This window comes from Medicago truncatula, chromosome 4, assembly GCF_003473485.1.
Source record: "Medicago truncatula cultivar Jemalong A17 chromosome 4, MtrunA17r5.0-ANR, whole genome shotgun sequence".
NCBI lineage: Eukaryota > Viridiplantae > Streptophyta > Magnoliopsida > Fabales > Fabaceae > Medicago > Medicago truncatula.
Window position 1 is genome coordinate 61,334,996 of NC_053045.1, and position 25,952 is coordinate 61,360,947.

General features: G+C 32.4%; 2 protein-coding genes and 1 long non-coding RNA gene across 8 annotated transcripts; 1 reads left to right on the forward strand and 2 right to left on the reverse strand.

Annotated features, from left to right (window-relative positions):
* Nucleotides 1–784: 784 nt before the first annotated feature.
* Nucleotides 785–2,190, reverse strand: LOC11446762 (ribulose bisphosphate carboxylase small chain clone 512). The gene is made up of 3 exons (XM_003610047.4): nt 1,940–2,190; nt 1,675–1,806; nt 785–1,207 (listed from the first exon to the last, which is right to left on the reverse strand). The coding sequence occupies exons 1-3, from the start codon at nt 2,087–2,089 to the stop codon at nt 968–970; spliced, it is 522 nt and encodes a 173-aa protein (XP_003610095.1). The 5' UTR covers nt 2,090–2,190; the 3' UTR covers nt 785–967.
* Nucleotides 2,191–3,284: 1,094 nt separating this feature from the next.
* LOC11443783 (VIN3-like protein 2) lies at nt 3,285–9,083 on the reverse strand. Of its 6 annotated transcripts, none has more exons than XM_039833900.1 (5): nt 8,798–9,083; nt 8,609–8,693; nt 6,223–6,901; nt 5,159–5,478; nt 3,285–4,694 (listed from the first exon to the last, which is right to left on the reverse strand). In XM_039833900.1, the coding sequence occupies exons 2-5, from the start codon at nt 8,631–8,633 to the stop codon at nt 3,526–3,528; spliced, it is 2,193 nt and encodes a 730-aa protein (XP_039689834.1). In that variant the 5' UTR covers nt 8,634–8,693; nt 8,798–9,083; the 3' UTR covers nt 3,285–3,525. The 6 variants fall into 6 exon arrangements, with proteins under 6 accessions (XP_039689834.1, XP_039689832.1, XP_003610097.1 ...); XM_039833898.1 differs by having other exon boundaries at nt 6,223–6,904; XM_003610049.4 differs by having other exon boundaries at nt 8,609–8,688; nt 8,792–9,083.
* Nucleotides 9,084–23,782: 14,699 nt separating this feature from the next.
* LOC112421362 (uncharacterized) lies at nt 23,783–24,690 on the forward strand. The gene is made up of 2 exons (XR_003011649.2): nt 23,783–24,064; nt 24,464–24,690. It is a non-coding gene; the product is annotated as an uncharacterized lncRNA (long non-coding RNA).
* The last annotated feature ends 1,262 nt before the right edge of the window (nt 24,691–25,952 follow it).

The window sequence follows — 25,952 nt, forward strand, 5'->3', positions numbered from 1 at the left end:
ATAACCACCCTCTCTTCCATACTCACATGTGTTTTTATTCTCCTTCTTCTTCTTCTTTCTCTCTCCAATATTTTTGTCCAATCACAAGAAGAAGAAAAAGTGGTTGTCACCAAATTGTCTAATATTAATTTTACAAAAACCACTCCATCCAAATAATTGTTTATGAATGAACCTCAATCATGCAGATATACTATTTCTATCTCTACCAAATCAAGGGATGCGCACTAAAATCTAAATCTATGGGCTGGTTTTGTTACACGGAATACTTTTATCAGAGTGATGCTTTTTTTAAGAGTTATGAGGTGGTACTTAATGTCTTATTGGACATGATTAAAAAAATATTTAAACCATGAGCACCATTATCACTATTGTACAAAGAAAGAGAACAAGCATACATATCATAAACCAAAATGTACCACGTAGATAGTCCAAGGGGTGAGTTAAAGAACACCAAACAAGTTATAAATAGTAGACATTTGATCCCTGAAAAAATCACTCTTCAAAAAATATTTAGCTTTGAGGAGGTGATAAGTCCATTCATATTGGTCACCAAACGCCATCTTTACTTGCAAAGCATGGCTAAGTTAAATGCCTGAAGATTTCTGAACCTCATACCACTCGTGTCCTATGAAGCACTCACACAAACATGAACACTTAGTATGATACCAACACATATACGTTAATAATAATTTGAGAAAATGAAAGTGATTATACATAACCACAATTGACAATGTTGTTTTGATAAAAAAGAAATAGATTCTTCCAAAAAAAAAATCCATTAAAATTAAACAATGTTCAATAAAGCGACAAAGATCTATTAATACACTAATATGTACAAACATATTTGTATTCTGCTCAAACAAACTGACTTTCCAAATCCATTTTATTCATATGCCACTAAACAAGTACTAGGCTACAGAGAATTTCAACAAAGGATTTGAAGAGAAATAAGAACAAAATGGCTTGATTAATTAGTTGTGGTGGTAGTAGGTTTGTGAATAACAAAAGCCATGGCTTGCATGTGTCGCTTGTTGTCAAATGCTAAGCATCTTATATATGCATTTGGATATGTCTTTTTGCATTCATTAATCTCATTAAGCACTTGTGAAGAGTCGTTACAACCAAACATTGGTAGCTTCCATAATGTCCAATATCTCCCATCATAGTATCCTGGCATCTGGCTATTTGCTCTATGAATACACCCAAACTTCCATTTCCAAACAATACAAGTTCCATGTTACTAACAAGATATACAATACTTAGAAAACAAAAGCATCAAATGGAAAAACAAAAATATCCACTTCATAGAATAAAATAATGTTATACAAAAGTTTTATTGGATCATGACATGCATATCGTTAGATTATTACCGTTTGTTTATATCGACTTATATGAGTTTATCTAATGACATAAACACTATAAGATTCTTTGAGAAATTTTATAAAAATAACTTATAGATTCTATGAAAATAATTTGACTTTATTTTAATTTTTGCTATAAATGCTTAATTAAATTGTTTAGTCAAACATGGCCTTAAACCTTAATATATATCATATGAATCAATATCAAAGAGCTCTAGTATAGTAGTAGTATACCTTTTTTCTTTCTTTCTTTCTTTTAATAATAATAAAAAAAACTACCTTATGTGATAAACTAGACTTAGGTCGATCTAACCTCATCAAATTCAAGGCAAGGTGTCCATCTCTTCTTGAGCATGTAGTCAATCTCCTTTGCAATTGAGTCATCAGAAAGGGGTGGTAGATAGGAAAGTGTTTCAAATTTCTTATTATTGATGGGATTCCATGTCTGTTTTAAGTTACAAAATTATATCACAAATCAAAGCATATTAGAAAAGAAAAGAAAAAGACCAACATGGGAGTACTAGTGCATATATAACCATGCTATCATAATATATGGCTATTGTATAAGATTACTTAACCTTCATGCAGTGAATTTTAGAACCATTGGAGACAGTCTTCTTTTTCCATTCAATGGAATAAGTAGCACTGGGCCAAAGACTTGATGAGTTGGACTTCAAGCCCACAAAGCCAGGCCCAGCAACTGGAGCTGCAAATGTTCCAGCAGACATTTTAATCAAATAAATGTCTGATCTTTGAAGGAGGCAGAATAGTTAAGATGAAAGGAAGAAAGGAATAGGCTTAGGTGATCATGAATGATATGTTAAGTAAGTAATTTATAAGAAGACAGTGGGCACAATAAAATGGAGATTTTAATTAGGATACTATGCATTGTTTTTATCTATTGTCAAAACAGTTCAATAATTACCTTGTTATGTTATTTTAATGCTGTGGCCCATCATTTACTTTAATTGATACCATGTACGGTACCTCTATTTTTAATTTTTAATAGGTAATTCAAAAAACCAAAAGTAACTAATCTTGAAATCAAATTTTAAGTGTTATATTGGATTTTCACAACTATACAAATTTTTTATATCTGTGAAAATCCAAAATACTAATGTTGAAATTTGGACCATCCCACTTTGATGAACCATCATCGATGTATCTACGGCGTGAAATTATGGAACAGTTTTTGTATAAAGATCCTTAAATGGTTTTATGCTAGTAACATTTTTTGTAAACCATTAGAATGAAGGTAGTGCCCCGCGCCAATACCTGGTGCTGCGTGTGCATCCAAGTTGAAGAAGAAGTCGTAGTTTGAATAAAATATGCAAATGATTCCTCCCAGTATTTTTCTTTTGGCCTTTCTGGTGAAGACAAGTTTGGCTGGGTGTATCACACTGTGGATGTTCCAAGTCCCAGTAACCTTTTACAATTCACTAAAACGTTGTTCTACTAGTAAGTCCTAAATATCAACAAGCTTTATACCCAAAGCTGTAGCTTTTTGCTGTTCATGATCATATCAACCTCTTAGATTTGCCCACCTCAAGCTAAAAAAGATATCAACCATGCATATATTATACTGCTCAATGGATGGTGGAAATGGGATCACGTCAAAATTAACCACGCTTCATTATATATGCGTATGTATGTATATGCTTCATTTAACAGTTTTTGTGACCCGCGTACATACACATAGAAAAGTCACCACATTTGGTTGGAGTCCAATCTTTGTCATTTATACCATCAATTCTGGATTCTCTTTAACTGCATCACAGCTATAACTGTAAGGATTGTTAGATTTAAAGAGAAAAAATCTATCTCTTTAACCGATCACGGCATTCCAAGTATTAACTTGTTCGTATATTAATGGACAAAATCCTTAATATTAAAGGGCATTATTGTCTACTTTGACCAAAACCATATATAATTCAGTTTAACATAAACCCTTGAATGTTATCTATATAAAGTTAACAATTTTAAATAGCAATTGTAAACTTAAGTAAATCTAAAATTCTTACATCATCAATATGAATGACAATGTTGAAATTAATATTTTTGATAACTGTCTAAAAGAAGAATATCATAAATCTAAAGAATTAATTCATCACAACCCATGAGGGCTTCAAGCTTCATGGCTAGTAGTTGGACCGACAAAATAGGGTCAATGCCAAAGCTTCATGCAGAATCCTGCAGGCACTGATGATCTCTTGTTTGATACACATTCTGAGAAGGTGTCCACAAGTTGCTCTGCAAGAGAAGCGGAATCTTCAAGAAATGTATCTACATATATTTTCACAATCCTTATTTCTTGAGAGGTTGCTCTTAAGCTGTACCAAGTCAGAAATTTCTGCCTGAAGTTCTTTTCAATGTGTCCTTCACACTCTAACCTTCTAATCACCTTCACATAATACTCGAAATCCTGATCTGAGAAACTATTAGCCTTGCAGCCCTCGTCTTGCCTTTCACTACTTCTCTTCTTGGATGTGCTTCCATCTCGAAGGACATTCCTTTTCCCGGATCCATTTTCTAGATCTTTGCCACTGAATTTGGATCTACCTTTTCTTCCCCGACCATCTTTAATTATCTCCAACTTGCAGGGAGTATTAGGCAATCCCCCTTTTGAGCTACCTACTAACGGAACACATTCCCTTCCCGTTGGAACTGACCCATCCTCGGTGCTCATGTCCTCGGCTACTTGTTCCTCTTGTGAATGCTTGTTTTCAAGCTTTGGTACATCAGAACTAGCTATGATGGCAGTTGTTCCTACATCAGCTTGCTTGTCTGACAAGGAATCTGCATTGTTGGGGATTCCTACTCCACCCAAACCAGAACAGTTATTCGCATCATTAGATAGATTTCCAGGAGCAAGCTGGTCACTGTCCTTGTGATAAGAAGGATAATTATCTGATCGATTATCAGTCTGGTCGCTGTGATTAGTTTCATCTTCTACTGATGACGGATTGGAAAGGCTGCTACCGTTGGTTACTGGGCTCTGACTTCTTTCCGTTGCTGAGCAATTTGGAACTTCATCTTCACCATGCGCTGTCAAGACTTGAACCTCACACGCACACAACATCCTCGGATCATTGGAAACAAATTTGAATCTGTATTCTGTATCTGGAAGTAGACCCTCGATGCCAAGTCTTCTATTTGGTAGGAGAATCGTGCAAGTCGGGTCCAATGGATAGTTCACATCATCAGCTTTGCGATGCCACACAGCATAACTAGCACTATTTTCTCCAGAAGCATCTTCCGAACACAAAATAACAGTGAGGGATGTTGCAGTGACATCTTCAAACCTCACCATATTTGGTGCTAGTAAACTTGCATCTGATAATGTAGACACAGACTGATCAATAATTACCTTATTCGAGATTGTAAACACAATGACAAAATGTCAATAAGCTAATAATTGTTCTATCCATCACAATATTATAGTTAAGAAATTTAAATCAAATATAATTACATACACAAAAAGTTATCTTGGATGTAAAATATTTTGTGTTTTCCTGTCAATTCCATATGTCATTGTAGGTCCCAAAAGTTCATCAGCACTGTCAACTGTGATTAAGAGTTTTTCATTTTTGTACCACCACCAATTACCAGAAATTACATGTAAATTAGCCAAAATTACTTATAGGTGAACATTCTAAAATATAAAACCCATTGTTACCAAATTAATTTCTCCTTGCACTAAAATATTTCTATACCATTATACCAATTACCATAAATAGAAGAAGTAAATTATTTGATTCCATAAAGGCAAGATCCTTTTTAAAAGAGTTGTTGGTCACCTTGAATGGTTGGATTGGGAGACAGAGGCGAGATCCTTTTGGAAAGCATTGAATCAAGTGATTCAAGAGCGACACCACAGAGTTTCTGAACTTCAGGTCCCGAAGAAAGCCTGTTCACAATCCCCCTACCAATCTTCAGTGGTGAGCCAGTCAGTGGACCCACTTCAGGTTCAAGTTTCTTCACTGCTTCATCAACAATTTCATAAAGTTCTCGATACATTTCAGTCCCTTGTAAAAGTTTTTGGCTTAAGGAGACACGGTAACATAGTATATCCACACGTCTGGCATCCTTTGCTACCATCAATTGTTTTCTCCAGCATCTATTACATTTAAGAAACAAGCATAGATGAGATTGTACATACCCAACACAATTTCCAAAAATCATCCTAAAATGATTATAGTGCATCCCATACATATCAAAGTAACAACTTTACAATCTTTTGATTGAACAAAAGCAATATTTTCTCCGCTGTATTGAGTAGAGTTCACTGATCACTAGAGCATAGCAATTCAAAAGAACATTCAACAATTTACAAATCTCTCTATTCCACAATGCTGATCATACGTAATATTAATCTTGAAATGGCAGACCTATGTAAGATTAAAGTAAATTATGTACTAAAAGATGCTACAATTATATTTCCTACTGTATAGAACTTGAAAGCCCGAAACAAAAGAGGGAAGGATTAAAAAAGGAGAGATTGATTTTCAACTGGTCCATTAAGAAGGATAAGACTTTAGCAGGAAAAAGGAGAAGACTTTGGCATGGAAAAAATTCTAAAGTTATGAACGTATTTTGATGTATCTTGTAGACGACAAACGACTTGGTTGACTTAACTTGTTTCTTTAGAATGAAGAAAATTCTAAGCCTCGGTTGACTTATTTCAATACTTAATATCTATTTTGTATCTTGCAAGCAACATATAAATAGATATAATCATCTTGAATCCTAATAATATCAATAATTTGCATTTACACAAAGTTTCCATTGTAGAAAACACTATAAGACCAAGACAAGACAGAAATATAGGGAAAAAGAATAAAAAGAAGAATATAAAATTTACCCGAGTAAATCATTTACTTTCCCACAAGAGACACAGTAGAAGCCTCCATCATGTTTGGGGCGTTTGCCATCTTTGCCAATTCCAGAACCATCATGTTTTAAAGCACACTCAAGGTGGCATGACAAGCCGCAAGAAACACCAGGAAATGGAGCTTCAGAGCTGCATATTAACCACAGGCTAGGGTCTTTGTTGTCGTCATATTGATGACAAATACAACATGAACACCTTTTGCAAAATGCATCTCCTTGATTTAGCGTAGCCTTGCATGCTGAGTTTTTGCAGTATGAGGTATTATGATTCACATCGCCACTGTTATTGACAAAAACATTGTTTTCAGGAACAGCTAACCGAGATGGATTCTCAATTTTTCTCTGCCTTTTAGCAGGTTTCTGACCATTTTCAGGAAAAGAATGTGGTTCAGGGTCGGTGGCAATATCATGGCCACTTGATTTCTTTTCGGAAACAATTTTCAGAAGATTTTCGATAATTTTCACCTTTGTCAGCCCAGTATACTTCCTTTCTTTTCCCATCTCAGCACACAATATTTGTAAAATCTCTTGACGGCTCCATGACTGTAGTATCTCAGATGCACCATCATGAGACGATTTAGATATTTCATATACAAGCTCTCTTTTTTCCTCCATACTCAATTTACTAAATTTAGAAGGATCAAGAGCAACTGCTAAGATCAAGGAAAAAGAAAACAAATATTAGCATATTATTATATAGATGAGAGCATTCCAATTTTAAAACTTCCAAGTGCTGAAGGAAACAAGACTATTTCAACAAAGACTTCTGCTACAATTTGTACTCATGCTAGACATGTCATCATCAAGAAATTATACGCAGAAATAATGGATTTTATAGAAGAAACTATAATGCATTTTTTAATGAACTAACATATTGATTGCATATAATATAACCAAGAAAACAAGAACAAGAAACATAACATATAAAACTGTAACTGGTTGAACTTGCATCACAAGGACATCCCAACCACTTGATGCAGAATGGAATCTAGGAATATTGGATAGCTCAGTGTAAACGCAATGGACTAATCAAGTCAGCCAATTAGGTAATTGGACTTAACTTCCTTTGACTTTTATAAGCACCTTCATGGACCTGCTTATTTAGTTGTTGGCACATCGCATATCAAATGATAAGCCTACTTCAATCAAGACTCCTTTTTTAATCAAAATGCATTAATAAAATATTGAACTGCCCGGCCCCTAAATGCAGTTCACACCAAAAGCTCGGGAATAAAAGGCTATATATAGCATAGATTTTAAGCCAAAAAAGGCAGAATCAGCAAAAGATAAATAAAATAAATTACAATTAAATCAAATAAAATAGTGAAACACCTCTCTCATTAAAGTTCATTCTTTTTTCTGAAGGAAAAAAAATCAAAGCTAATCAGAACCCAACATTCAGGAAGGACACGCATGGAAAACAAGGTTTTACACCGTTGTCGTGTTGTGATCCTTGTATTGCAGAAAATTGCGGTTAGATACAACTGATGCACCCAGAATTAATGCAATTGTGGACGCATAGACATAAAAAACCTTGACGTGTCATGCCTCGAAAAACCATGAGAAAGATGACATGGCAAATAAATCAATCCACAATTAAATCACGCGAGATATTAAAGCATAACACAGATAACGAATCCAACCCTTGTCGTGTAGCAGCCACATTTAACGCAATTTTGGACACGTAGATATAAAAAAAACCTTGACATGTCAAGCCTCAGAAAAACTCGAGAAGATGCCACAACAAATAAATTAAACAACAAAGAAAATCGGTTTCTTGTCATAAAAAATAAATTGGTAAAAAAGCATAATGTTAAATCACACGAAATAGTAAAGCATAACACGGATAACAAATCCAATCCTTGTCGTGTTGAGATCATTTTTATTGCGGAAAAGAGCAGTTAAATACATCAACCTCAAGTAACGCAATTGCGGACATGTAACGGAAAATTGCAGTTAAATACAAGTCATGCAAAATTACCGCAATATCATCGGAAGCGTTGACATGCAAAATCTTGATGATGAAGAGACCACAAAAAGTAAATCAATCCACATAGAAATCAGATATGTCACAAATCACAATGCTAAATCATGATATCATATGGACCACGAAACTACAGAAAAATGAGGTACATGACCGATGGCAATGCTAAAACATGATATGATAGAGATTAATCATCGTTAAATCACATGAGATTATAAAGCACAACAGAGATTATAACGAATCTAATCAATCATTGAGATAATTGAATCACCTCAGTTTGAATATAACGAAGAAAGTGAGATATAAGAATACATGAAAAATTGAAGAAAATTAGAGAGATAAAATAAGCAAGTGATGGAAGCGTGTGTGTTACCTTGGGAAGACGAATCGGTAGCCATAACTAAGAACGAGAATGAATGAATCACATCACATTATCAACAAAATTCATCGAACCTAAACAAAAGTTAAATAAATAAATCCAATCCACGTCATGAATCGCCGTATAAGGAAAGAAAATTAAGAGTGATTGATAGAGAAAGATTGAAATGACAATTACCTAAAAAAAAGATGCTTTCAATTGTTGAAGAAGAAGAAGAAGAAGAAAACGGAATCACTCAGTAACTGAAAAAAATGGTGACGCGCGCACACTCTCTCTCTCTCTCTCTCCTCTGTATGTGATAGAGGGAGATTCGAGGAGAAAGTTGTTGATGTACTTACTTTGCTTCTAGTCTAGAAAGAGAAAGCGTTTTAGATAGGTGGAAGGAGAGAGAGAGAGAGCGCTTTAATATCTCTCACAAATTTTTCGGCTCAATTTTTGTGACGCTTTCAACATCTACAATGTATCTAAAACTAAACGATGATATGAACATTTCTTCATTGAATAAATCATGATGCGGCAAAATAGATAGCAAATAAAAGGTTGAAATAGCTTAAATAAGATGTAAAAAAAATTATTTTGAAGGAAATGTGTTTGAGTTGCATAGATATTAATATTATATGACAATTTAGGAACCACTTGAGGAGGAAGGCTAATAATACTCTCTTTTGAGGCTCACTATTTTATTGAGTAAAATCAATATGTCCAATTACTTTATGTCGGTTCCATTTCCAATGTATATGCCCCACGTTAGTTTAAACCAATAAAATATAGCTATCATTTCACTTAAGATTGGTTATGGAATCAAATTTAGATTTTTCGCAAACTTGTGATAAGTGATTCTTTAGATAAATTGACAAATACAACTAAATTTACGACACAAGTGCAATGTGTTATGTTTAAACATGAGTAAACGTGTTTCAATTTAACAATATTGGTGTGCGTTTGATTTGTTAAAAAATGAAGGACAAGACATAATAACTTCAGCTGTTTAGTGTTTGATTTGCAAAACTGTTTCAGAGACAGGATAAACTGGAGGCAAGGAACATGACAAAAACTGAAATTTTTGTCCCTCACCAAACCACAGCACAACTTTTTTGTCCCACGTACAAGTTGTCTAAAACATCAAAATAGTATTTCGTCCCTCAAAAATCATACAAAACAAAAAATTATTCAATACCATAAAAATTTGTTCTGTGTTGTTATGCCTTATGTTGTGATGTTCTGTTTTGTACTGATATGTTCTATCCAGTACTTACTCTTTTGCAAACCAAACACACACCTTACAACTTAGGAGGACAAATTAATCTTTCACTTAATTTTGACTCTTTACTATAGATGAATTAACTTTTCTCTGTCTAAAAATATCAAAAATCAATTTTAGAAAAAAAAATAAACTTCTAGTCACTTGTCTTAATTTTAAACAACGATCTTGTCTTTTATATTTATTTATTGCATTTTTTTTATTTTAGTCTTTTGTATATGAATTTTCAACAAAGAGAACCACTGATTTAAACACCGAAAGCTCGTATCAAAATCAAATATTAAATCTTAAAATTCATATACAAAATTAATTCCCTCAAAAAATTCATATACAAAATTAGTTAAAAGGACAAAGATAATGTGAAAAAATGTGAAGAAGGAAATCTTTACGTAAACGTTTAGATCTAAAATAATGGCGTTATTGCCGATTTATTGTTGCGATGCTCACTGACTTTCAATTCAACATTTTTTATAGTCGAATATTTCGGTAAGAAATTAGGATAGTATAATATATTAAATTACTAAAATAGCCCTTTATTCTTTTCATTATCTACTGGCACATACACCATATCATATCAGGTCCATTCAATAACCTGTATCATAAATCCATACATCACAAAAATCTGAGTTAGTGTGGCTGTGTGTGTGTGGTAATGTCTTTTGCATGATAAGATTTCATTCAGGTGAATGAAGTCTTTTTCTCGTAATTAATATATATATATATATTATTTTTTAAAATAAGCTAAAATGGAATTTGTTAATATAGCAATTAATCTTAACCGGCACAAGGAATGTTAGGCTAGGAGTCTTACAGTAACAATAAACAAAGGATGATGGAAACCCCCAATGGAAAATCCATACACCCGTGAAAATAAATAAAAATCCAAAAACCTATAGGAAACACCTCCTAACAAAGGGCTATCTCCGAAATCAATAAATAGAAACACCAAAACAAAGCTAACATCACGATCAACAAAACAACATAAACAAAATCCTCAAGCATCGTCACAACTGCCACAAAAACAACTTCTACCACACCCACATTCCGCTGCTCGCACACAACCCCTGAACATCAACTTAAAAACCTACACCACAACCAACAACCTTTGAAAACAGCCGGGAAAAAAAACCCCAAACACCACCATGAGCTCTCCTAAGCACCTTCATCCAAAACACACCTCGTAAACAACCGCAAAAGCTAACCAAAAATCCTTGTACCATCACCAAAAACCACCACAAACATAACCACAAAAATCAACACCATTACCACCACCTTCACCAAAACTACCATTGACCACCACAAAAATCACCATTAACCCTCACCTAAAAGCAACACCAGCCACCACGCGCAGCACACCTAAAACCACCACAAGCATCACCACCAAAAACCACCACGAGCCCCCGCCACAAAAGACCCAAAATCAACACCACCAAGAAAACCATCATGAAGTACCACAAACCAATACAACCAAAGATCCATCGAAACCATATAAGTTCATAAGCGAATCTAGATATGATTCATCACCACCATCGTGACCGATCTGTCACCACCTATGTTGCGAGCAAACATAACCTCCACCACAACCAAGAGAGAAAACAAATCAAATAGTTTGAGACCCACGAAAACCAAACAACCACAGACAAGCATCCAACGACACACCACAAAACCCACCAACGTCTCAGCCAAACGAAACAAATAAAAAACATCAAAAATACAAACCAACCTTTACGACGATAGAGAGCAACCGCACGTCGGAAAGGTACGGTGGTGCGGAGGACAGTGACCCTCGTCGCACCACCATCCATTTGATCTACATGATGACGGGGGCGGATTTAAAATTTGTGTGAGGAAGAAAGGAGTACGGCGGTTTTACGTTTAGAAAAAATGGAATACAACGGCTATCTCTTATGTGTGTTTTGTAAAAAAGTACGACGGCTATTACTATAACTCCATTCATTTCTTTTCTTTTTTTATAAATCTCTTATCTTCTAAAATTTTGTTCGTATTCACACTTTTATCAAAATTTTGCAATAGAATATATATTTTTTTAACAAATTTTGCAATGTATATTATTACAAAAAAAAAAAAAAAACTTAATTTCATTTGTCCATTTATGATCGATTGGTGGCTAACGATTGGATAATAGAGTCTGTTAAAACTTTGTTGATATGGCCCTATGGCAGGGACACACGCATGTAAGATTGGAATCGACTGTGGGGACAACATGGTCAATTTAGATAGCTGCCCCACTAACTAATATTGCATGTAAGACATTGAGTTTTTTTTTATATCTTATAGTTTTGACAAAAACAATAAATTATGGTCTTTGCATATACGAATCGATGCTTTCCCATCTCATGCCACTCACTGCGTCAAAAAAATCTCATGCCACTCATTTCCTACACATTTGTTGGCTTAGCTTGTATTGCACACACGACATAGTATAATAATAAGATTTGTTGACTTAGCTTCTTAAAAAAAAAAAAAAATTATTAATAATTTACGCTTGCTTTCTTCAACTCTTAAAAAAGGTTAAGATATATATATAATCCAATAAAAAAATGTAAATATTTGATTATCTAACATATTTTATGCTATGCAGTTTTCTCCAACAACGATGATATTAATCTCTCTGTGTTTATTGTTAGGTCATGAGAGGAGGTTGGAACTTGAGAGACCATCCATATTAGACCCAGAACAATCATACAAATGAGTTGGACACCAAATATTTAACTAAAATCTTAGGGCAATAAGTTTATGAGTCACCACGTTAATAAATAAAGTGTTCAACTTTCATTTTTATAAGCAATATGCAGAACTTCCAACTCACGTTCTTTACACAACAATCTTCCCTCAAGTGTGAGTCCATCAATTCATTAAATGTTGTGTAGCGAGTGTAAGCCAGAAGTTACACATTGCTTAGAAAAGTGGAGGTTAAACATTTTATAAGTAGAAAGATCGGTAAATCCAATGTCTCAGGGTTTTGGAGTTAAAGTATAATGTACACCTTATTTGTTACTCTTAACTAAATGCGAATATTCTCATACTCATATCGTGTCTCAATATTATGCCTCAAACAAAAGCTTTTTAACCCACACATACTTGCATTTATACTTGTACCACTTGTTATTGCACCAACGTGACACGTCAACTGAACACCTTCCTAGGAAGACTTTCTACACCAAGAGGCGATCAAACCTTTGTTGAACCTGATACTATTGCTGGATCACGAGGAGAAGCGAGTTATGCACGTTAATTAGACCTATATAACAATCATTAAAGCGAGTTTGACATCACATCTTTACGTAACATCTTAAGGCATTAGGTTTATGAGTCGTCTCATTTATAAAATGTTTAACCTTCCCTTTTCTAAATATTGTGAGACTTCTAACTCACAATTACTGCATAATATTACATGAGTGTAGACAAATCATTTTCCTCTCTATATTTTTCGTATAATCATGTAGGTTGTGCAACGTCTTTTGTGTTTTGAAGTATAAAACAAAAAATATAGGTGTATTAGATCATTTGATCCCTTAAATAATTTAATGTTTTCATTTTGATCTCACAATTAATAAAACAGGCGTTTTAGTTCCTCAATTTTTTCTCCGTTTGCCAAATAAATCCCTTCTGTCAAATAATTAACACTTCAGTTAGTAAGCGCTTACATGGCAAAAGAAAATCCAGAAAATAGGATTCTTCCATTGTGTTCTTCATCATCTTCATAGGATTCATGAAAAAAAAAAAAACCTAAAGAAAAAAGTCATCAAACAAAACACTTTCATACCCTTTCCAATTTCCCTTCTTTCTCTCTCCCAAAACACCCTAAATTTATCAAATCTAATAAAATCCCAAAATTCAAGCCCCTTTTCAATTCAATTTCATCCAACCAAACCTCCATCAATCTGAATTTCTTTTTTCTTCTTCGTCGATTCGTTTTCTTCTTCCTCGATTCGTTTCTCTGTGAAATTCCTTCATTATCTGCAAAATTCGAATTTCGAATATGAGAATTGGTGAAGAAATTGAAAATGGGGAAAAAGATTAGTTTTTTTTTTCAATGAACAGTAACTTGTAATCTGGAATTTTGAATCTGGAATTTGATTGTTATAGTAACCGCAATGAACAGGGACTCACAAATTTGATTATTATTCTGGAACCAATGAACAGTACTCACAAATCTCCTTTCAACTTGGCTGCTACAGTAACCTCATAATTTTCTGGGTTTTGATTAGGTTGTTGAATGTGTTACTTGTTTTTTATTTTGTTGAATGTGTTACTTGTGAGGAGTATAAGGCCAAGTAAGAGGAAGAAGATTGTGATACATCCGTTTTGGTACTCAGTAACGAGGAACCATACCTTTGATTCATGGTAAAATGAAAGAGTTCTTTTGGTTTATGAAAGATGATGAAGGTTTGTGAAGATAGTATGAAAATTAAGAATAAGATGAGGAAGAGGATGAAGAAAGCAAAGATAAATTAGTTGTAGGTGGTCCACTGTAAGTTAAAATAGACCTGCACAATCCAATGGTTTATATTTTAAAAAAAGATCAAAGGGTTAAAATTAACAAAATTGATAAAGTCTACGGCGGACCATCTATAATGTTGATCCACCATAGACATTTGAGATTAAAGTTAACACCCATGGATTTATTTGGCAAACGGAGGAAAAAGTGAGGGACTAAAACGCCTATTTTTTTAATTGTGGGACGAAAATGAAAATCTGAAATTATTTGGGGGACTAATGAATCAAATAAGCCAAAAATATATATACATTTGATCCTTTAAGTAAGTCTAGATTTTGCTTTGGTGAGTTTGGTTCCATAAGTTTTGTTTGCTTCATTTTGATCTCTTAAATTACAAAGGTTGGAAAACTTGGTCTTTAAATTTTTTTCATTTTATTTTGGTCACCTAGCTTATAAATATTATATACTTTGATCCTTTAATTTACAAACTTTAGACACTGGAATCCTTCCCTATCATGTACCAAATATATTAATATCTGTAATTTAAGGGACTAAATGCGTAGCGTTCATAACCTAATTGAACAAAAAAAAAAAAACTTAAGGGAGCATATTATATTGTAAAATGTTTGCAACTTATGAAAGGATTAAAGTGAAAACGAAACAATTTTAAGAGATTAAAGCGAAACTTAAAAATAACTGAATTAAAGGATCAAAAGTGTAATTTAACTTATATCAATTTTTTTATGCATAGGGTGTAAGTGTAACTTAACCAATTTATTTTAGGGAAGAAAATAGTTTATTTTTAGGGATAGGGAAGAAAATAGTTAATTACTAATGTACTGTATTTACTTGTTTTTTGTGATAGAAGTAATGTATTTGCCATTAAGTCTATACATAGATTAACATCTATTGATCAATCTTCATTAAAAGTAACATATATGTTGATGTGGTGTTGAAACTTATTTAATTACTTTTTATCATAATGTCGTGTATTTTTAACTTCAGTGATGCATTTTTTTTATCTAAAGCGCAAATAAAAATATGCAAAAACGTCATTGTAAGCTTATTAACTGAAATAGTAGAGATATTGCATAAATATGTATGGATCGAGGTTTGAATTTTAAACACTTCATTTTTTTACATTTAAAATATGCGAGATCTATCTATTAGGATATTTGACAAAAAAAAAATGCAAAAAACGATCACATGTTATATTAATATATTTGATCCCTCATGTAGAACATTTAATAAAGTAGTACATTACATGTAAAAAGTGTTGGTAGAAACATCATACTTTCAACACTTATTCTTAACATTCGCTTATTTATTTTGAATAGAATTTTTGTAGATCTTACCATTTTACTCGTGTGATATCCAATTTTAAAGTGTTTGATTTCACATTGATTTTATCTGATAATGAGATAGTTTTGGTAAGTTTTTTTTTTTTTTTTTTGGCACAAAGTTTTGACAAGCGTTTAAAAACAGATGAATTTTAATATATTTTTTACAAATATATGTGCACTCCTTGAGAAATTATTTTGATAATTTTTTTTTTAGAAACTAATAATTGTTGTGTTGTCTGTGAATAATAGACTGACTACAATTTAATGATTGCATGAACATTTCACCAATAAGAAATAAATTGATAACGCTGGTCTCTTGGTAACGTTTACTAGTATTAGATTATATATTTTCTTTTTTAAAGAACGTGTAGATTATAATTGAATACTTAGACTATAATCTATATGACAATAATATATATTTTTATCAAATAACGTAGTGATCGGAGCTTATATTGTTTAAATATAAAGAAGTGAGAAATTTGAATTGAAACTTCAATCATTGTATAATATTATCATTATAGCTATCAACTGAGTTGTACTTACAAAATTATGATATTATATTTTTTTTAGCGGATATTATTGATATTATATTGGTAAGGAGCTTTGAATGGTCCAAATGAAAACGAAAAGATAAAGGACATTATATTATAGTTGAAATGAAAAGGACATTTGCCTAAATTAAACAATGGTAGAGATAAGGAGGTGCAGCAGAGGCCGCCGACGAAATGAAAAATATGGATATGATGGGATGGAAGAGCTGGAAGGCTTGTTTGCATGTGGAAGTGGGTTTTTTTTTTTTTTTTTTTTCAATTGAATGAGACTTATATACCGGTAAAATTTTATTAAGGGTTAGGTTGTCCCAACTCTCCCAAATTAATTTCATGCAAAAGCATCAAATATATAAAATGAGATTAACATGTTATATATCTGCCCAAGGGAAGTCACTTGGTAGGGCCGGGGTTCAAACGCTGGATATTTCATTTATTCATCTTAAGGTGAATTTCTCTAACAACTAAGCTACTTGATAAAAAAAAAGCAAAATATAGTAGAAACTAATCTCACGATGCATGTAACTAAGATCCTTTTCAGGTTGTTTTGCAAAAACTAAGAAATAGTTTTGAATAATGAACAAATTTTAAACATGCGCTTACCTTTTATTAGATCATTTGGAAGGTTAGATAACTCAACTTATTTAAGTTAAGGATTTAGAGACCCTAAGTTTAAATCGAAACGAATGATTAAGCATTTGATTTTTAAAATACCAATAGTTAAGAAAATAATAATATCAACATCAATAATTTTGGAATGAAAGAAGATATATATGTTTCATATATATGAAGGGAATTACTACTTTGTTTGTTTATAGCTATGCGTACAATTGGGAATCATTAGTGATATTGTACTAATTAATTATCTCTATTATTGGGTTGGCTTTTCAACAAAGAATTTTCTATTAGTGGTCATCGTTCACCAACAACTATTATAATCTTGGTGGTCCTTGACCTTGTTTCACTCATAGTTTTTGGGTGGTCCTTCTTGTTATCAATTGTGACACGAATATAAATATATCATTGCATTCCTTATTGTTTAAATAATTTTGTTCTGAACAGTAATTTAGTTGAATCATAATATGATTTGACTCTTTTTTATAAGAAGCAACATGCTTCTCTCATTGTTTCTTGTAAATGGGTGATTTAATATCGTCTAATCACTTAGTACGTGTGACTCACCTCCTTCTCTTATTTTCTATTTAATATCACACACAGTTGAGTAGCATATGCTGCTAGTAGGTCCAAAGTATATTCTACATTATCACAATTTTGACATGCTTCCTTCTACTTGATTAACACTATTTTTTGTATCTTTTTAGTTTTTATGAGAAAACTTATAGAACAAGACAAAAGAAATAGGAAGGGTCTCTCAACTATTTCTTTTGAGAAATTGAGACTACCTTAACCAGCCATATATGTAGCCAGCCATACATTCAAATGATTTTTTTTTTTTGAAACATTCTTAGTTATAGTTTTTTCTTGCAAATTGTAATCAACATTCTCAAAATGCACGGTGATAAACTTTGGATATCAAATTTGGCGATTCATTGAATGAAACGTGAAGAATACTATTTTGAGTTATATATACAAGATGGCACGATAGCTTGTCCTAACCAAGTCAATGATAGCTAAACAAAAACTATTAACAAATAAAAGAAATGGTATCAACTGATTAAGAAACTCCACATAAAGACGTTGCGTTGGATATTCCGAATTCGATCTACGGATGAAACCATTTTTTATTATACTTTAATTATCTTTGAGGGTCGTCCCTAACAATTTGGAGGTCCCGCTGTAATTTTGGACAATGCACTCATTATCATAGGTTGCTGACCCAAATCTTGAAGAAGAAAGAAAATCCATTGAAGTTATCTAGTTGTAGAGGCTAAAGCTGATCTATACTTTGCCTCAGCAGAAGAGAGCAAGACATTGTTTGATGTTTCTTGACCTCCACGAAACTAACACTCAATAAAGAAAACAATGGCTTGCAGTTGAACGTCCAATGTCAATACATCCAACTAAATATGCATCACTAAAATCAAAGATAGGTACAATTCAGAAGAGCAAAGGAAAGAAAAGTCACATCCTTAAACAAACATGGGAATGCATGAATTAGCTTGGTTTTTGTCTATCACGAGTTACGCTCGGCCTAGTCATTGTAAGGTACTTGATAGTCATAGATTACAGGTTTTGCCAAAGTTATGGTGCGTCACTAAGATTATGCTGAAGCTGCATCTTATAGGTTTTGTAAAATTACGGTGGTTTACTGTGATTCTGATCAATTCGTCGTGATATCAAACATACAATAAGTTCAACAATCTTATAATTTTATAGAGTAAAATAATTTTTACTCAATTTAGATTTTTCTAAACATATTACCACTTCTTTAACAATTACTTTTTGTATACCAAAATAATTGATCGTCACACGTGTCAATATATAATTTTGACCTTCAATATTTTTAATTATATATGATTTTGTTGTGGATTGATTTATTTGTTGTGTCTCTTCCTCAAGATTTTCTGGTACATCAAGGTTTTTTTATGTATGTGTGTCTACGATTGCTTTAACTGCAATTTTCCACGATACCAAGGATGCAACATGACAAGGATTATTAGCAAAAATTATTTAAAAAATTGATATTTTAAAAAATAACCATCGAAACAAATTCAACAACATTGTATATGTTACTATTTTTCTTTATAAAAAAAATATGGTCAAAATATATTGCTACATGTCAAAATAAAAAACAAAGTCAATTATTTTAAAATGAAACAGAGTCAATAATTAAAAGTGAAATGTTAACTTGTGTCCTTGAAGCATAAGTTAAGGAACCAAATATAGAAAAAGAATTAAAAGTTGTGCGTTCAATGTTTTAAAAGTTATCATTTCAATATAAAATTTATTTGTTAATTCTATTTTAAACTCTTTAACTTATTCTCGTATGACATGCACAAGAGCACAAGTTAACATATCTCTAATAAAAAATAAATGTTACTCCTTAGTCATCATCATGCTTTAATCATATCATATGAAATAAAGTAGTTTAGGTGTTAGCATCTAAGAATCCCCCCTATAGAATGGCCAGCTAGTACTAGTGCTGGTTACAAACCAATAGTACTAGCTTTTCAATATAGCGTAACTGTCATGCCACTCCTTTCGCAGTATTAACTAACTGTCGTGCGCCAACAAACTTTATATTTCCTTGCATTATCTCCAATGGGAAATCCCTTCGACCTATTAAAGACTTTTATTGTAGGAAAAAAAAAAAAGTGGGTAAAAATTGATTCCATCATCTCAAGTTGATGACATTATTTCTCTTTTCAATTTTTCTTTTATTTATTTTCTAAATGCATATATTCAAGTACATATTAGTAGACTTATTTAAAAACTTTTTTTTAGTTTAGAATCATAGAATCATCGAGTTCTTAATATGTATTTTTACTTATATATTATTAATAAATAATATATATACATGAGACCCATTTAAAGATTCTTGTTAGTTTACCACTATTATGGATGCTTAGCTGATTGAAAATTCGAGTTCTTGATGGCAAGCAACCAACAAGAGCCATAAACTAAACATTAATAATGTAAAATGAGTAGGCCAAAATTACTTATTAATTGTTTGTTCTTTTAAGGCTAGGCCTTGCGGTTGGCACCTACATAAAAAGAAAAGAAAAAAACAGTTGCTCTATACGAGTACTCTCTTTTGTTGGTGCATTTGTGGTTTAATACAGTTGAATATGTTGCGATAAAATAGTCCAAATACAAAAAATAGTTAGGTGAATTCCAGCTACCCTCTTTTGTCTCCACATACTTTTTCTCCTCTTTTCGTGACTGAGGCAGGGCAAGACTTCATATGCTGAATAGTCATTTGTTTGCAACCCGGCCAAACAGCATTAATAGATTGGGATTATAATTCAATCCTTGAGTAAATGAATGAATCATAATAATTTATGTTACGAGGAGAGTTTGGATGATCATAATTGGATTATAAGTTGAGTGTTAAAGACATTATATTTATGAGTCATTTCATTTATTTGATGTTCAATATTTGCACTTTTAAGTAATACGAGCTTTCAAAAACTCACACCGGTTACCGAACAGACTCTTCCTCGAGTATAAGTCCATATAAATTCATTATCCATTCCTTCAAGCGAAAACTTTTTTATATAACATATACTTATATTGGCACTGTCGTTGTCGATTCACTCAATGGGACACGTCACTTGACCACGTTTGTTAGAAATAGTTTTGATACAAGGAGTATGTCCCTTAGTTGAACCATCTATTTTGATACCACTATTGTGTCACGATGAGAACTCGGAGATCGTTCACATTAATTACGCCAAGAGCAACCACACAAGTGAGTTAGACATTACATCTTCATCCAAAACATTAAGGCATTAAGATTATGGATTTTTTTCACTTATATTTTGTTCGGTCTTTATTTTGTAATGTATGATTTCTAACTCACACTTGCTACATTTCACTATATATAATGCTTGTTTTGTTTGAAGAAGTTAAACTAACCCATCAAAACTGACACAAGAGAGAATCGAACTTGAGAACTTAAATGAAACACACTATAAGATCTCAAGTCAATACCACTAAAACAATGCAAATAGGTTAAATATAATGCTTGTCAATATTGTAATACTTTGTACAAATATAATTAAAACTCACCATCATAGTTTTTTTTTTTTTTTTTTTTACGGTTGTTGATTGCACTAGTTGTTATAATATTACTTATAATTTTACAATAATGTATATAGGCACAATTAAACACCGTCAATGCTCTATGTAGGAGAACAATACAAGAAGTTTGTTTGCCATGTTTATGATAGAGCACCGAAATCAAGTGGGGTATAGTAACTTATAAGGGACACGGAGTGCCAATTGCAATCATCCACCTCAACATTCAATCTTTGTCAATAAATTGATATTCCACCAATTGGAATAGCAAATTTAGCACCAGAATTTGTGGGTACAGTGCAAGAGATTAGTTGTTACAACGTGATGAACAATTTATGCTTGAAAAATAAAGTGACCACGTTTGCTATTGCTATAAGATAGGGTCTTGAATAAGATTAATTCAAGTGAAGAGAATCTATAGGAAACAAAAAAATTGTAATTTAATTTGATATATCTCACAGCATAAAGGTTTTCTTCCTTAAATACTGTATGTAAATAGTTTATTTCTATATTAAGACATTTTTTTTAGTTTATTTTAACACTCATATAAATTATGAGAACGTAACAAAAGAAGATATAAATCATGTGAAATTCCGCCACTATTTCAAAGATAAAACTTTCATAGTGAGATAAAAAAAAAAAAAACTTTGATAGTGTAAAGCCACAATCAACGGTCAAATTTTAAATTTTATCACAGTAAATGGGATTGATGCATCATGATACTTGTTAGGATTATGTTAACTAGTGTCCCATAACACTAATTAAGAAAACAAAAACGAAAAATTTTACTTTAAAAACTAGAACCCTTAACATTTTCCAAAAGTTTATTGCTCTATTTGATCCCTTAACAAATGTAATTAGTTGTCAGCATTTTTGGTAAGTGTAAGTAATTGGAATAAAACCAAATAATATACTAAGATCGTGACAATTGAGCCAATCCGTTAAGTTTCTTGATGCCAACAACACAAGTATGTATTCACGTGAAATTGCCTTAGCTTGATGATATGTAGTCATTGTTGCTTACTTGATTGCAGTATTGTCATTATCAATTCATCATTTTTCTTATCCTTCTTGTCTTTTTTTTTTTTTGACAGCCTTATCCTTCTTGTCTTGTTCACAATAACACGTCACAAAAATATTTTGAATGAACTTTTTTTTTTTTTAAACAAAGCAAAATTACTGCATTTCATATTAAAGATCAAGGGATACAAAGTAGAAGAGGCTTCCTGAAAAGTTTGGGGCCTAAGGTATGATAAAGCAGCTCTAACTATGTTATGAGCTACCTTATTTGCTTACCTCCGAGCAAACGACACTATATAGTCGTGATTATTGTATAAGAGACTCTTACATTCAAAACTAAATCCCCAAATTCATTGGAGGGAATATTGCGAGCTAAGAGAGCTTCCACCAAAGATACCATTTTGCATTGGAAATTGCCATTTTTAAAGAGGGGAGAAGGCCAAGAGATTCCGCTTCCAAGACATATACAGAAAAGTGGAGGTATTCAGATTTACCTATTAATAAAGGCCAAGAAATTGCCATTTTAAATGAACTCTTTAATATAAAGTAAATTCAATATAAAATTGAGATATATTTACCTAAATACGAATTTAATAACAAATCTGTGTAACTAAAAATGATGTTTGAAAGGTAATTGTAACTTCATATTACTAAAAAAATATAAAATTGATTGAGATATAATAATTTGAAGATATACTAATCAAATAGCTCAAATATTCTCAAATCTTTTAAAAAAATGGCTCAAATATTTTAGACGACAATTATCAGGTAGTGGGGGAACACAGTAACTTGATATATGACATGGTGGAAAATCAATAAAAACGTTCCATCAAGCTTCGAAAATATTTAGAAATTTGCTCTTTAGGCAGGTTTGTTTGCTCTCGGACACCCCATAAATAACTATTTTATCTTCAACAGCAGTTAACTATTATTTACTCTCAATGATAATTACCGCTGTTTTAAATCTAGACATGCATATACAAGAACCAAAAAACTCCTACGACAGTTAAGTATCATAGGAGCCTTAACCAAGATTTATTTGTAGCCATACTCGGTGTTATGTAAACCTGTTTGAAAACCTTGTCGTAGGGAGGATGATGGTGTAACATAATCAGAAGTTGTGTCTTTAGAAAAACCACTCTTCCCGCTTCCTCAAAACACATGGAAAAGCAACTACCATTCATTAGGACATTGAGCACCAAACAACAGTTAACTATCGGAGTGCCGGAGAGCAAATAATGAAGTATAAAGAGCATTTTTCAAATATTTATAAAATTTATGGATCATAGCAACTTAAGAAAAAAAATATGAACGGGTCTTGAACCCTTTCATTGACAAAAAAAAGTTATGGGCCCTTTATTCTTAGAAAAATGCTCTCCTCCCATCAAAAATTGCTCGCTCCCAACTAAACTTTCGAAAATATCATGCGTGACTTAAGTCTCACGCTGCATGAGTTAACTCATACTGGTTATAAATCCTGTGTGAGTTAACTCACGTAGGTTATAAACCATGCGTGAGTTAAACCAAACATACCAATTTATAGAAGGTTCTATGCGTCGTGGACCATATAAACTATTGATGCAATGTGGACCACAGAAAAATCTTGTATTTGACTGATTCAGATTAAATAATCCAAAATATGACAAAACCCTCAATGCAGAAGTTTTTGCACATTCTTGACATGTTTCAGATGTAATGATCTGAACCACTAAAATATTGTTTATGGATTATATTATTTGAAACATCCCGAGAACATGGACAACATTATTGCCACCGAGGTTTGGCTGATGGGTGGCATTGTCAACAACCTTTGACTGGTTAGTCCCGTTTTACACATCCATATTGATTGTAGCTATAGTCTGGGTGGTGTTGCTATAAATAGCATTTCTTTCTTCCGAATTTTTCATTCTACAACTCTACTTCTTTCCTTCTTCCATTTTGTTTCTTATTTTTCTTTTGGGGGACATTTATGTTGTTATGGTTTCCACAGAGGCCGTTGTATAAGTAGTTGTGGGGTTAGTATGATTGAGTTGAGTGTGTTGTTCCATATCAACTTGTATTTCAGATCAGTTTTGAAAATGAGATTGTTTTCACCTTCTCACTCTCCATTGTCATGTACTCCAGCTTCTCCTGCACTATCATCTTGTATTTCATAAATCTTGATCAATTCAAATATGGGATTGTTCCCATCTTCTTCCTCTGTCTTCTTGTACTACACATTTAGCTTTAGTAACATGTTTGCAAATAAATTCAATTTTTTTAAACAAATCAAAAGACTTTATAATCCAAACACCCTTTTTACATGTTTTGAAACCGCTCTTGTGCCTAACAAATGATGAAGAAAACAATTATGAAATTGCATTCAGGCACAATAGAGGTTCGAAACATATAAATAGAACGTTTGGAGTTTAAAATCAAGACGTGTAAAAATGACTTTTGTTTAGATTCCATAATCCGAACATAACATTTAAAATGACTATTGCTAATTTTCTCCATTTTTCATATATTTTTCAGGGCACATTAGAGACATGGGGTGGGACGGAAGAGAATTTCATCGAGAATATCCTCTTGGACGTTTATTCCGTCTCAGATTAATAATGTTTCTATAATCCAAACTGCATATGACGCACGAAAAACTTAAATGTGGAAAAAGAAGCATTATTAATTTTTCCTTTCCTGTACTAACTCTTCTCGTCAGCAGGAATGATCTGCCTTAAATTTTGCATAATTTGTGCACGGAATAGTTTGTGCAAACAAATACTAGTATTTTTGTAAACAACCACACAACATTAGTAGTTCTCGTTCGCCACTAGATCTATCATTTTTATTAGGTGGAGACAAATTTTGGCTTCTGGAAAAAAGAAAATTGTGACTCAATTTGGTGCCTGAAAAAATAAATGCAATTTAATTTATAAACTTGGGTCACTCGAGGTTTGCTTTTTTTCAAAATAAGGAAAATGCTAACGGATACTTCAAGACATTGTTTAAGGACTTTGATTTACTAGTAATAATAGTCAATAACAAAATTAAAACAAAGGTTAAGATGACAAATATTGTAAGTGCATAACAATAATAACCCAAAGACAATTATTAATGTGCATAATAAATTCTAAACAAAAATATCAAAATTGTTAGGTTAAATGTCATGATCAGAGTTCAACCCCAACACCTCCACTTATGTGTGTGAATTTATAATCACTTTGTCATTTCGTCTATTAAAAAACACTTTACATCTGTGTATGAACTAGAGAAGAGATAGCAAGAAAGAAAAGATAATACAGATAGAAGAAGACAAGATCTTGGCAATGAAATTCTGAAATTCAACCGCATGCTTCGCCGGTCGGGGGCACTGTAGTGCTTCATCAAAGCATGATTAATTAACAAAATAATTCTGAATGTGCTGTAATTAGAAAAGAAGTGTTGGATAGATTTATAGATATAGATATAAGCACAATTGGTTAATTAACTTGATCCACGAGTTCTTTGTTTGCATCCTCCAAAAGGCAAAATTACTGCAATCCTTTCATCATTTTAATTAACATAAGGAAAAAAAAAATCAAACATGGGTTTGGTTGCTAGTTAAGACATATAGATATAGGTACTTCATGCCTTTTAATTTAGGTCAAAGGTACTCACGAGAGGGAGAGGGAAAAGGTAGATATGTAATGATTAATTAATAAATCAGAGAGTTAAGGCGAGTGTTTGTATACTATCCTATGGCCGACATAACTTGTTTGTAGGCAAAACATATGGGGAACATAGATTGTGACTTAACTCACCCAAAAGAAAAGCACTTAAAAGCAAAAAAAATCACAAAAAGAGGTACCCTACGTACAAATTTAACAAACCAAAATAGGAAAAGGGGAAGCTTTTTGAAGTTTAGCGTTTGACTATGTAATTGTTTTCAATTCATATTATTATCCCTTTTAAAGTTCGATTAGTGAGAATAGTTGGAGAACATTATCTTCATTATTTAGTAGTTACTCTTTTTTTCTTACTGATA